General features: G+C 54.2%; 1 protein-coding gene across 1 annotated transcript; it reads right to left on the reverse strand.

Annotated features, from left to right (window-relative positions):
- Positions 1 to 2,947: 2,947 nt before the first annotated feature.
- On the reverse strand, positions 2,948 to 13,125 carry CRYBB1 (crystallin beta B1). Its single transcript, XM_006762045.1, is given in 7 exon segments — positions 2,948 to 3,131; positions 4,346 to 4,488; positions 7,508 to 7,623; positions 7,626 to 7,639; positions 11,203 to 11,321; positions 12,983 to 13,047; positions 13,050 to 13,125. Coding segments are annotated over 7 exon segments (717 nt in total).
- Between the last annotated feature and the right edge of the window lie 1,042 nt (positions 13,126 to 14,167).

Consider the following 14,167-nt stretch of genomic DNA (forward strand, 5'->3'; position numbering starts at 1 on the left):
CTCCTCCGTCCAGCTCATACTGGGAGGGAGAGGTGGCCGGGCGGTGGGATCCTCCGGCCACATTTCGCTCCCTCCTCCCGTGGGACCCCAAGTTCAGGAGGGTTTCCCCTCCCTGCCCGGAGCTCTCGGCGCACCCCTCTCCAGCCCGCGATTTCCGCCTCCCAATGCCTCCACTTGTGATTCGCCGGGTAACTCCCACGGCGGCTGCAAGCAAACTTCCACGCGCCCCCCGCGCGTCCCGGAGCCCGCCTGGGGCTCCCCGCGCGCCGGGGAGGGGCCGGGGTCTCGGGGGGGGGTGTAGTTGGAATGGGGTTCTGCCCATGAGGTCTATGGGTAAGAAATAGAAGCAAGTGGGAGAGTTGAAAAGAGGGGCTGACTGAGCACACTCTTGTCTTGGACTCAGCAGTTTTGTGTGTATGGCTTGCCTTTAAACCCGACTAGAAGCAACCTAAGAATGAAGACTTGAAGTGCATAGAGCAGAGCGCCTTGCATGTAGTTAGAGCTCAAGAAATATCTACTGTCTGATTAATTGGAGGGAAATGTTGAAAGGGGTGATCCGCCCCCGCCCCTGCTTCCCGACCATGCGGTGGGGGCGTGGCCCGGGAGCTGATGCCCCGCCCACATACACAGACACATACCCGGAAGCCCTGGTCTGATGCCGGTTTACCCCCAGGACCCGCACTCACCACGTTCCCTCCTCAGGCAGCTGCGCTTTAGAGAAGTTCCCTTCCGTCTCTAAGCAGCGAGTGCAATGATCGCCAAGAAGTGGTGTAAAAAGAAAAGTGGCCTAGACCCCGCGCAGGGTGCATTTACGCTACTGTTAGTATAAAGCAAAGAAAAAAGAGGGAGGGAGTATTCATTCACCTGTGTTCAAATATGCCCGTGGTTCCTAAGGAGGGGGCGATTGTGCCCTTCGCCCCGCATCCCCGGGGACACTCGGCAATGTCGGAAGGCATTTTTGGTTGTCATTATTGGGAGGGGGGTTGTCATGCTGGCATCCAGTGGATAGAGGCCTGGGACGCTGCTGAATGTCCTCCGAGGAACAGGACGATAAACAGTGCCTGCCCTGCTCAAGGTGCTGGGCCCGACAAAATGGAATTCCTGCCTTCATGGAGCCGGTTGTTACAGTCTCCAGTCGATAGAACAATGTTGTATAGTGTTTATTGTGCACATATTAGAGGTCTTGTATGACTAATCGCATGGGAGCCCTGCTGAGTGTTTTGTAATGTCCCTTGGTGGGTGGAGGAATAGCGATCAAGAAGTCTTGAATGAGGCATTTCCTGGGCACCCTGTGCTGGGCATGGGAGTCAGCAGGTCACAGGAGGACTCGGGCCCTGTGTCCAGGTGGGGGAAGCTGACCCTCCAATAAGCATTGGGGAGCTGGGAACAGGGGGTGCGAACCTGGTCCAGGACGGGAGGGTCAGGGTTGTTGATACTGTGTCGTTACACTGAGGCCTGAAACAGAGACGCGGGTTCATGGAAGAGTGTGCCAGGCACAGGGACCCACAGGTGCAAAGGTTCTTCTAGGGGCTTTGCATAAACTGAAGAGTGGTCAGGATGTGGGGGGATGGGGGAGAGGAGGTCAGAGGAGTCTGCCGGGGTTGGTGCAATGGACAGACACACAACCACCAAGCTATGGCTTCCTGTTTCAATAAGCTTCGCCTGGCTCCACCCCAAGCACTCTGACCTCCGTGCCTTTGCTCGTGGTGCTGCAGGGGCGCCAGGCACAGTTGTGCAAGCTGGGCACAGACAGCACAGGGTGTCCCATGCACGCTGTAGACATTATAGATTTATACCAATCGTTTCTGGGCAGGTGGCGGTCAACGGTCTTGAGGAAAAGGCATCTTTTTAATCATTAGCAGGAACCCAGCTGTTTGCTCTGCCTGGAATGTCCTCCCCCTCCCCTTCTCCCTTCTCCATTAAACAAGCTCCTGCTCCATCCTTTAAGGCCTCCCTCACCCATCCCCTCCTCCAGGAAGATAACCATGGCAACACCTCCCCAGGCTTCCTGCAGGGATTAAAGGTTAATGCGATCAATCAACGATAACTGACGATACGGGAGTCAATATTGCCTGGTGCCCATTTCCAAAAAAGCGAGGCCTGGAGCATTTGCAGTAGGTGGAATTTGGACCCCAGGATTAAAGAACACTGAAGCAGATACAAGAAAATAATGCTCTTTTCGGTCTTCTTCGATAAAACCAGGGAGAAAAAAATCTGTTTGGTGCCAGCGTGTCTTTCTTACCTCTGACACTTGTCACTCACCCTGTCCAAAAGCAGATGGCAGGTTCCCAGCCTCCCGCAGGCCGTGGTGTCTGCTGAGAATTCTCTACCTGGCCTTCTTTCAGTTGTCTTTATTTATGAAATTGCTTTCTATCTATGGCATATGATGCTGATTTTCCACTTCCCGTGGCGTTGCAAAGTCTTATTTACAAATCAATGCATTTGAGCGCAAAATAGTAAGTCTATTTAAACGAAAATAGTAAGTAAATAACAAAGCAGGTGGTACGTATAGAGTGAAAAAAAAATCATGAGGCTGGTGTGTGAAGGAATAGAGTTTGCAAACACAGATATGTTTGGGAGCTCAGCTCTGGAGCCAGACTGGGTTCAGTTCTCCACTCACTAGCTGTGTGGCCTGGGGCAGGTTGCTTTCCCTCTCTGAGCCTCCATTTCCTGACTTGTTAAACGGGAGTAATTATAATACTGGCCTCCTAGAGTAGTTCAAAAGTGATGCCAAGAGAACGTGAGTGGAGAGCTTTGCAGTGCTTGCTGTTTCTATGATGAAGACCGAGAAAGTCACAAGCCAGCAGTGATGGGGGACCTTGAGACACACACCTGTTCGCAGACCCAGCAGACATTTTGGCTTTAGGAACTTTAATTTGCACGAGAAAGATGGAGAGCTGGAGCCTGAGGAACGGGTGAGAGGAGGAATCAAAAACGGAGTGTGGACTCACTTGGGGAGCTCCACCGCCAGATTAGCGAAGCAGCCCTCGCGATGCCACTGCCTGTCCCGAAGGCAGCGCACGGCCTGCATCTAAGGCTGGAAGGCTCCCCATTCATTCCAGTGCCAGAAGTCACCAGGCTCCAGGAGGTACTGGTCCCCGCGGTAGCCTGGGTACTGATACCCTACCCAGCTGAGAGGAAAGCAAGAAGGAAAGTGTAGACATGGCAGCCTCACTGCCAGCATCCAGCCCCCTGGCTGGACCAGCCAGGCCTCCATGTGTCCTTGCAGTCTCCTCTAGTGTCCTTGCACGCTAGAGAGGGGGGAGGGTCACCTTGCAAAGTCTAGTTTAAGTTCTCGCCTCCTCAGATCTCTCCTCCCCTCCAGCACACGCCCCCAGAAGCACTCCTTCCTCCTCTGACCTCCCGTCTGGACCACCTCTGAGTTAGTATTGTTGGACAGCATCTCCCAGACATACTAAGTCTCCCCGCTAGGCTGAGCGAGCCCCCTGAAGACAGGCACCGCGACTTCCTAACCTCTGCCTCCCCACTGTGCCCAGCACCGCGCCTGGCTCCCCGGCACTGCCTGGTACATTTCTGATGGCTTAAATGCAAGATGCAGGCTTCAGGGAAGAAGAAAGGAACAAGGAAAAAAGGCCAGGGCCCCGATGGCATTACAGGAGCTCAGCGAGAGCTTGTGGTGGAGAGGTAGAAGCCTTACATTTGCCTGGAGGAGACGAGTGATGTCTGACTTGGTTGTTTGCGGACAAGAGATGGATAAAATGACCCGCTTTGGGCATCCAGCCCTCCCCTGTTTTGTTTTTTTCCAGACATGGGACCACGGGGCTCAGTTTTGAACATTTCAAATCCTGGGAGTTCCGAGCAGAAAGAGCCTTTTTTATATCTGGGAGTTTAGTGTACCCATTGTAGAGATAGCAACACTGAGATGCAGAGAGGGGTAGGGGGCTCACCGAAGTTTCACAGCATATCAGCGACAGTCAAGGCCCTTTTATGACACAATCTCGTCTCTCAGAAGCCATTCTGCTCATTTCCCAGAGGCTCCAGATTTCTCTGAATATTCTCTTCCCTAGACCCAACCAGACTCATCTATCTGCATCAACTCTGCCCCCCTTACTTAATCATTCTTTCAATCCCAATAGGGGTGTAGAAGCCCCTATTCTCTCATTTTCCAGCTTTTTAGGCCCAATTGTCAGGTTTGTTTACACTGACATGTCATTCATCAAAGAATGACTCCGTTTTGCAGAGGAAGAGAGCTCAGTGGGTGGAATTCCAGCCACCAGCCCTGCAAGAACTGGGGAGGGGCTGTGGTCATTCCTCTGCATCTGATGTTAGATCCTTTAAGGGGCACAGACTCCACAGGCTGAGGGCCTGGCGGGAGGACACTTACGTTCCACTGGACACCCTCGCACTGCCCACGCGGCCACGGAAGCCATGGACCCAGAGACGGGGCACGTTGTCCTCCTGGATCTCCACGGTGTTGCCCTTGAAGTTGGCTCCTTCCAACAGGCCGATCTTGTGCTCCTGGGAGTCCTGGGGAAGGAGAGACGGAGTCAGGCATGGGAAGTATGAACAAAGCAAAGAGAAGTGATGCCCCTGTGAAAACAGGCTATCGGCCTCTCCTTCCTGGAGCTGTCGTGAGGATCTAATGAGTTAATCCATAGAGAGCACTTAGCACGATGCCTAGCATACACTCAAAAATTTTCATTCATTGCTTTTAGGATGCAGAGGCTCAGAGAGGTTGGTCCTTGATTAATGTCACACAGCCAGTGAGGGGCAGAGCCTTTCAAAGAAGCATTTTATTTCTCCCATCCCATTTGGCACCCCGCTCCCCTCCACAGCCTCTGCCCTAGCCACACTGGCCAATTTTTAAAAAATATTTTTTTTTATTGATTTCAGAGAGGAAGGGAGAGGAAGAGGGAGAGAAAAACATCAACAATGAGAGAGAATCATTCATCAGCTGCCTTCTGCACGCCCCCTACTGGGGATTGAGCCGGCAACCTGGGCATGTGCCCTTGACCGGAATCGAACCCGGGACCCTTCAGTCCCCAGGCTGATGCTCTATCCACTGAGCCAAACCAGGTAGGGCTGGCCAATTTTTGGTTCCTTGTTGACACCCCGTCTTCCTCACTTCAGGGTCTTGGCACTCACTGTACCCTGGAAGGCTGCTCCACCACCCTTCACATGGCTGCCTCAGTTCCCATCCTCCGGGAGCTGTCTTTCCTGATCACCCCTGACCACTCCTTCCCCCCCCCCCCCCCCCACATCAGAGCCCCAGCTCCTGTCTTCCGCTCTCCTAGCACACTGCACGCTCCCTGTGCAGCACGGACCACAGCGGTTTGCCAGAATAGATTGATTTCCATGATTAGGTTTCAATAACTGCCTCCTACAAGGTCAGGGGCCTTGCCTGTCCTGTGCAGAGCTGCACCCAGAGCTTACCACAGAGCCTAGCAGAAACAGATCAAAGCATAGTGTTCAAAGCATGAGTCTTGGAAGATGGTTGGGTTAGAAACCCGTCTAACTGCCCAGGGGAGGAGGCTGAAAAGGCATGGGGGAACCCAGCGGGGAGGGAGCTGGAGCTGTCCGGGGGTGAAATAAAGGTGGCCCACAGCGAGATGGAGGCAGAGAGAGGGGACAGATGAAACCAGAGCCGAGGCCCTGAGCCCTGGCTGCACAGTCTCCCTGGGGGCGTGAATCACACAGTCTGCGCCCAGCTCCAGAGGCTCATCTATCATTGCTCTGGGGAGGGGTCCAGGCATTGGGATTTTTTCCCAATAATATATTTGATTTAAGGAAATACACCCGCAAGATTATCATCTCAATTTGTAACCAAGATAACGATATGAGTGAGGTAGTTTACATTCTTATTTTGCCCTTTTTTAAAAACGATGTATTCAAAATCTGGTGTGTAATGTTGCTACACTCACAGCACATGTCCAGACGGACTAGCCCAAATTCAAGTTCCACAGCCACATGTGGCTACTGCATTGAAAAGCAAAGTTGGAGAAGCTGCCGGAAATGCCCAGGCTGATGGCTCTTCCAACAAGCTCCATGGACATGGATTACCATTCTACCTGCAATGATAGAAAGATAAATCTATGAATCCTTTCAAAGGGCCCATTATAAAGGCTGATCGCTCGGCCTCAAATTCTGAGAAAAACATTGGGAATGGCCTGGTTGGATCATCCTATGAAGATACATCGGGTGGCGCCCAAACCGCCGACTGTTGGTATCTGCTAGCCTCAAGTGGACATGCACGAAAATTCTTCCGGAAAATTCCCATCCAGGAAGGCCAAGGTTGGTTACCATGGGAATCTGACCCTGGCGAGTGAAGATGGGGTTGGTTCATGAGTCCTAGTGAACACACTTTGGGGAAACGGAATTGCTAAGGGATAACTCCGCCTGTCTTGGCTTTGAGTCTTCTGGAAGGCATACTCCTTGGTCTACTGTACAAAGGGGCTGAGTCAGCAGATTGTCTTATCGTTGGGAAGCTCCGGGGGTCTTTCCACAACACCCCTCTTCTCAGACATGCACAGGTTCCAACCCGCATGGTAGATGCTTTGAATGGACACTGGGATTGTCTTTTCTGTCTCTCCCTTCTCAGGCGCCATGCTAATCATCTCTGTCGTTCCAGTTTTAGTGTATGTGCTGCCGAAGCGAGCACCACACTGGGATTTTCAAAGCTCCCCGGGAGGGTCTGCTGTGCAGCCAGGAATTAGAAACATTCTGCCAAAACCGGTTTGGCTCAGTGGATAGAGCGTCGGCTTGCGGACTGAAAGGTCCCAGGTTTGATTCCGGTCAAGGGCATGTACCTGGGTTGCAGGCACATCCCCAGTAGGGGCTGTGCAGGAGGCAGCTGGTCGATGTTTCTCTCTCATCAATGTTTCTAACTCTCTATCTCTCTCCCTTCCTCTCTGTAAAAAATCAATAAAATATATTTAAAAAAAAAAAAGAAACATTCTGCAGATAGAATCTGGGAAGGCGCTGGGGTTTCTAGCTCCAACCACTGGGATGTGGAGTCCATTCTTTTTTTCTTTTTCTTTTCTTTTCTTTTTTAAAAATATATTTGTATTGATTTCAGAGAGGAAGGGAGAGGGAGAGAAATAGAAACATCAATGATGAGAGGGAATCATTTGATCGGCTGCCTCCTGCACGCCCCCTACTGGTGATCGAGCCTGCAACCCAGCCATGTGCCCTTGACCGGAATCAAACCTGGGACCCTTCAGTCTGCAGGTTGACGCTCTATCCACTGAGCCACACCAGCTAGGGCTGGAGTCCATGCTTGATAACAGCAGGGAAGGAAATAGATGGGTTTGATGTTTCGCATGTGCTCAGGGCTCCCACCGGGAGCTGGACACATCAGAGACACCTTATGAATCGGTGAGAACAAGAGCCACTATTCTTGGACGACTCCGAGGTCGCCCCGCTTCCCTGTCCGCCATTCCCTCCGTTTTTTCCTTGCTCACCCTCATTTCCTCGAACGCTATCAGGTCTTGAACTCGCCCCGGCCCTCCCCATGGATCCCCCCCGGCCCCACCCAGGAGCCACTCACCATCCTGACGGGTTGGAAGGACATGAGCCGATCGCTGCGGTAGCTGGTGGACCGGGTGTCCCAGCGCGGGTACTGGCCCTTCTCCAGGATGAACATCTCCCCTTGGAAGTCAGATGCTCAAAGGCGACCCAGCTGGATGGGAGGGAGAAGGGGAGGCAGCAAGGAGAGGCATTGTTAGCAGAGCCCCTCCCCCCGCTTGCAAGGCAGCCCCAAGGCCAGTGGTTTCATTCTGGTCTCTGCCACTTACTGGCTGTGTGACCACAGGTAAGGGACTCCACCTCTCTGAGCTTTCGTTTTCTCATCGAATACACCTGTTTTCCTGGAGCTGGTGAGGGCTTAAATGAGACAATGTGTGTGATGACGTGAGCAAAAATTCCTCCAGATGCAGGATTCACATCTGATTTAAGGGCTAAGCATAGAACAACACAGAACAAGGCACGTTCTTTGAAACCTGATAACAGCTCGGAGGAAGTCTCTGTTGGGTGTCCATGTGCCTTGAACACGAATCTCTTCTTGTAACAAAGGAAGAACAGGCCACCAGCGTGGAGCCTTGAGCAGGCCACGGTACAATGCTCTGCTCTGTGCTCGCTGGGTTAATTTTTTATGGATACATTTCAGCAAGTGATACCAGCTTCCCATCTGCCAAAGTGAGGCGGAGGTTCTTTGAAAATATATTTATTTCAGCTGAAAGGGTCATTCACAATGAAATATATAAAATAAAAGTTGTCCTCCGGGCAAGGGGGGCATGGATCCAGGGGACTGATCATACGTTTGGGAAAGACTGGCCTGGCCTACGGAAGACGCTCCGTGATGGGAATGTGGGCCGTAGGAGGGAAATGATAATATTGCCCACCTCTCAGGGACCTGTGAGAATTAAACTTGAATGTACATATGAAGGCGTTCAGTCCTCAATGAGGACTAAGGAACCACAAGCCTGAAGTCAAGTGGGGACTTTGCTGCCTGCCCCCTACAGCCTGATGAAGGATGGGAAGTGAGGTTGTGTTAGAAGGACTAGGGTTTCTGGGGGGGCGGGGGGATGGGATGATCCCCATTTTGTTGGTGAGAAGACTGAGGCTGAGGGACCCCTTGACCTTTGCTCTAGATGAGTGTTATCAGGAACAAAGGGGGCACTGGCATTCATGGCATCTCCCTGGGGGCTGCTGGGACCTTCCTCTACCCAGAAGGAGATGGGGAGGTGGGGTGGAGCTGGGCCACCACCATGGACTGGATCAGAACGTGTCCCAGGAGCCTCAGGGCTTGTCTGAGGGATGAGCCAACCTATAAGGGAGTGACTGGTCTGGAGTAGATAAGGATGGATGGATGGATGGATGGATGGATGGATGGATGGATGAATTGATGGATGGATGGATGGATGAATTGGTGGATGGATAGATGAATTGATGGATGGATGGATGGATGGATGGATGGATGGATGGATGAATGAACTGGTGGGTGGATGGATGGATGAATTGGTGGATGGATAGATGAATTGATGGATGGATGGATGGATGGATGGATGGATGGACTGTAGGATAGAGGGATGGATGAATTGATGGTTGAAATTGATGGTAAATGAATGAATGGATAAGTGGGTAGGTGGTGGATAAATAGATGGGTAGATGGCTGGATCTATGGATGAGGGTATTGATGGCTGGCTGAATGATGGAGAATGGATGGATGGAAGGTGGGGTAAGCAGATGGATGAATACATAGATGGAGGATAAATGGATGGAGATGGATGGACGGATGGGTGGGTGGAAAAGGGGTCCTTGGAAGGTGGTGCCAAGTAGGAGTTAAGAGTATAAACTCTGGAAACAGAGAGACCTGAGCTCTAATCCCAGCTCCTCCTTTCTTTTCTGCTCGTGAAGCCTCAGTAAGAGAGGAAATGACTGCATCTGCCTTGTCAGGATGTTATGAGGGTCTAAAAAAGGAACGCCCAGGACACAGGAGGCACCGTAAATAATAGATGTTATAATTGAAGGGGGGGCTGCTGGGGGGCCGAGCTGAGGGAAAGGCAGACACTGATGTGGCCTGGCCACGCTGCCCCTCACCCTCCAAACCCCCTCTCATCTTCCGAATGCCCAGGGGGGACCTATTACTGGAGTGAGGCGTTTTAAATGTGTATCTCAGTGCTTTTCTCATCTCCCGTGGCTCATTGGAGCCTTAGGGGCAAGGAGAGAGGCAGGGGGAGGCTCAGAGGGGTCAGGTCCCCTGTTTAAGGTCACAGGATGGGGTTAGGTGGCAGGTTGAAGTCACCTGAGCTTCAGGCAGGCACGTCCCTGTGCTGGGCCACACCTCCCCTCTCCTTCCCCTGCCACCTCGTCCTCTCCATCCTTTCCCCACCATCATTTCCCCCACATCCTGCTGGTCCTGACACAGACCAAGGGCCCTGGGCCACAGTTCTTATCCCTCCCCATCAGGCACAGCCCCAGGACACACACCGAAGACCAGACCGGAATTCCCGCTGCATCTTTGTTTGAGGAGAAATACTTTGGGTTTGAGTCACTGGCACCGAAAAAAGCCTAAAACCCCCAGCTGGGCACATCCGGCAGCTTCTGCTCCCAGCTGGGCTTTGGGATGGGGTGGGGCTGAGGCTGTGCTGACCACACTGCTGGTGGGGGTGGTGCAGGGCATAGAAAGCCCATACCGTCCACTGGGGTGACTCAGCTAAACTCGCAGGACGATGAGGAAGGCTAATTAATAATCATCACCGTCCCCTGCTATGTTTGGGCGCCCACCAGGTGCCAGACCCAAGCCGCATCATCTCCTTCAGGGCTCAGAATAGCACAGCGGAGAGTAGTGGGGACTGTTAATCTCCCCATTTCAGAGATGAGAACACTGAGGCTTGGAGCTTGAACAAGGTCTGGGGGAGCTGGGGCTCGAACCCAGGCCTGTCTGAGCTCAAAGCCCATCTCTGCTCTTTGTACTGCCCAGAGCCCCAAGATGCTGGGCATACAGGCTGACCCTACCCCCTAGGGGTTGGCTTTCGGGCTGGGAAGACAAGCAGCGAGCGAAGGTCATGTGCCCTGACTCCAGTCCACATGGGTTGGTGCTGGTGCAGCCACTATGTCCTAGGGACAAGTCTTCCTGCTTCATATGGGGGGGTCATTATGGCCCAGAGAAGCCCAGAGAGTCAGGGCAGGCCATGGAGCAGGGGATACAAAGCATGTGGATGAAATTGATCAACTAGAGTTGACCCCACGCTCTGCCACTTGCCAGTAGGTAACTTTGGCCGAGGGACTTACTCCTTCTGAGCCTCAGTTTACCCATCTGTCAAATGGGCACAAGAATAGTCTCTCCCTCATATAGCATTGTAGGATCACCTAGGTGAAGCCCTTAGTCTGTGCCTGGCACCTAGGGGGTGCCCAGTAGGTACAATTATTCTATAGCTGCTTGATGCCAGGAGGGGAGACAGCTGGTAGACACTGGCTCTTTGGTCTCCTACCCTCAGGGGCGGGCAGGCTCCCTCTGTAGTAGAAGCAGCCTTTCTCTGGAGCCCAGAATCATGACTGGCTGTCGGTGTGACGTTATGATAATCCTATCACCTCTCTGAGCCTCCGTTTCCTCATCTGTAAAATGGGTTGGCAATGAGGACTAGGAATACTGGATGTGTCTTGCTAGCCTGCTGGCAGGCGCAGAGCAGGTGCTCAAGATGTGGCAGCTACAAGAGTGTCCCTCCCCTGCTTGCCACTCACGGTCCAGAGGTGACGATGAGGCTGCTCACTCGGTCGAAGCCGCGGTCTCCCAGGTTCAAGCACTGCCCGGAGAATTCCACCCAGTGACCCTGGAAGTTCTCCTGCTCAAAGACCCCCAGCTGGAGGAGAGAAGCCCCCAGCCCGGGGCAGGGGTGGGGTGGGGCCGAGTGAGTGGGGAGGAGAGTCATGAAGTCCCCATAGACGTGGAAACAGGCCCCGAGCAGGTCTCGTGAGAGTGTGGCCGGAGCCCAGGTCTGTGAAATGACTCGGCCGTCCCTCCTCCCACTGCCGTTAGCAGCTGAGGATCCTCCTTCAAAGCCTTTATCTGTGCTGTCCCTTCCGCCTGGAACGCCCTCTCCACCACACACCCCCATCCCGGAGCTCACGTCCCCTGTCCTGTTTCAGGCTCAGACATTACCTCCTCCTCTGGGAAGCCTTCCTGGATGCCCTCCCCTTCGGTGGGCTTGGCTAGGTGCCCCCTCACTGTGCTCCCTCCATCAGCGGTACCAGGAACACACGATACAATGACACTGCTTCCCGCGTCTCTCTCTATGCACCGTCTCCCTCTTTCCTCAACCACCCCCCCCCCAAAGTCCAAGGGCATCTCCAGGGCAAGATGTGGTTGGTCCATTTCTGTATCTCCAGCTCCAGCCGGCACCTGCCACAGAGCTGATGCCCAGGAAACACAGGCCCGTCTCCCTGGCACAACGTAGCGGGGGCCCTGGAAGCGGGCCCCCCACCATGTGAACATCGGCGCCTCCCCTCCCCTCACTCAGCCCCCAGTTTTGTTTATTATCCTCTTGTTGCCCCAAGTGGGCCATTCCCTTGAACGCAGACAAATGTCTTTTTTCTCGGAGCCTCAGTTTCCCCGGTTGTAAAGGGAGGAGGCTCTCGTACCCTTGACTTAGCACCTGTCCACCCGAGAGAAACTCCCGCGGCAGGATACCCAGATAAGAACATCCTGTCCATGCTGCTTCCCGGAGGAGAGCTAGCAGCCACCCGGATGGTCCCCGGGAGTGGCAGCCACACTGAATTACACCCGGCGGCCAAACCAACAGCCGCAGCAACGTACAGCCACACGGACGGCTGTACAGGAACCTCAGAGTGAGCGCGAAGCAGAGAGAAAACCCCAGAATGAACACGTACGGCCTATTTCTGTAAGTGACCGGCACATAACCATCAACAAATGTTTTAAAGGCATAACGCCTCAAAATACACCAAGAAGCGAGCAAGCACAGGACGGACAGGGACCTGAGGAGGGCAGGAGGGCAGTGAGCCGGCTCCCGGGGGACATGGCAGAATTAGCGGATGTTTACCAGGTCCCGGCTCTCAAGACGGGTGGTGGGTGTGTAGGTGTGTGTGTTTAAAAATGAAATAAAAATGTACGGCTTGGTAAGTCACTGCGGTAAAAGCCGGCCGTGCGCAGACCACATGAGAGGGTGGCATGGACCACGCACCAAGGTGGTGAACCCGTTCTGTGCACCTGACATCGAAACCAAACCCGACCAACCCCCAGGGGACCGGTGCCTGCCCGGCTGCCTGGGACCCTTTTCAGGAGGGTCTGAGGCCGTCCCGTGGCCCTAGAGAACCTCCGGGGACAGGGGTTCCCGCTGCTGGGCCAGTCCACCTGTCCCCTTGTTTCGTTTCTTGCTTTCACCAACGCTAGACACGTGCTTGGGGAGGTCAGAGACTGGCAGGAGGAGGGGAGGAGGTGGGGGTGGGCGTTAGAAGCACGGGGTGGAGACCAGAAACCCCAGACGCCCCAGCCCCAGGTCCTTACCTGGTAGCTCCCAGGGGCCAGGGGCCCCACTTTGACGGTGGGCATGGGCACGGATGCTGGGGCCAGGGCGGGGCCCCCTTCCCCTTGCTGTCGGGCACTGGGTTCCCCGCAGCTGCTATGGAGGCACAGGCCAGCTGAGACATGGCTCCCACCTGCAAACGCCTGTAAAGAAACCTCTGGCCTTGGTGAATGCCGGGCGGGCACCCCCAAGCCGCCTCCCCAGTCTCCTACCCCCACCCCCATGTTTTCAGGCTGCTTTCAAGTCATTTCTGCCTTTTCTCTTTCTAAAACGTGAGCCTGGACGGGTTCTGCCCTGACCTCCCGCCCCAGGCAAGGCTGTCCTGACTGGGCACCTCGCACCCCTGCTATGCCTCCTCCAGGCCGCAAACGGGGCCGGCCCCTCCACCAGCTGTGCCCTTCCTTCTACCCTGGTCTCCTCGGCACCTGTGGGTTTTCGCACGTATCACACTTCTTGGCGTGTGCAGCTTCAAGCTGCCTCACCAGGTGAATAACAGGAAGCCACACTGGGGAGGCCTGCAGCTCTGCCAGGCTCTGCGTATGTGGTAATGAGCTCATCTGTTCTTCCCCCTCCCTCCCCGCTCCCCCGTCCCCCAGAGGAAAGGGGACCGGCCCAAGCCCACACAGCCGCAACATGGTGGGCCTCCCGTTTGGGCTCAAGCACATGGATCCAGCAACAGGGTTACGAAATGCCGTTTTCTTAATCTAATTTATTCTCCCCTCCGTCCCCAGCACGCGGCTTAGCCCTGGCCGGCGCAAGGTTCTCTTCGAACATCTGTTCAGAGAATGGTTCCTGCCTCCCTTCCCAGGCAAACTGCGGCCTCAGGCATTCTCTGGGAATGAGTGTGTGGGTGCAGGCTCGGGGCCTGGGACTGGGGAAGAGGGAGGCTCCTAGAGGGTGTCTTTAGTGCCTGCGGGGTTCTAAAAGGAGGCTTGTGGTGCGGAGGCGGTGGGTGGAGAGCGCTCTGGTCAATTGCAGTGGTTCCTTGCTGTTTTAGGGTCATGAGTTTTGACAAATGCCTTGTCCTTGTCCCCAGGGGGCGGGGGAGGGGGGAGAGCGCCCCCCTTTAATTTTAGAGACAATGTCCAGGGATTTGAGGACTTCCTGACAACATAGATTGGGATCTTGGGGTCCAGTGAGTTGCAGACCGCCCCTACCCCACCCCA

This window comes from Myotis davidii, unplaced genomic scaffold (genome assembly GCF_000327345.1).
Source record: "Myotis davidii unplaced genomic scaffold, ASM32734v1 scaffold478, whole genome shotgun sequence".
In the NCBI taxonomy this organism is placed as follows: Eukaryota; Metazoa; Chordata; class Mammalia; order Chiroptera; family Vespertilionidae; genus Myotis; species Myotis davidii.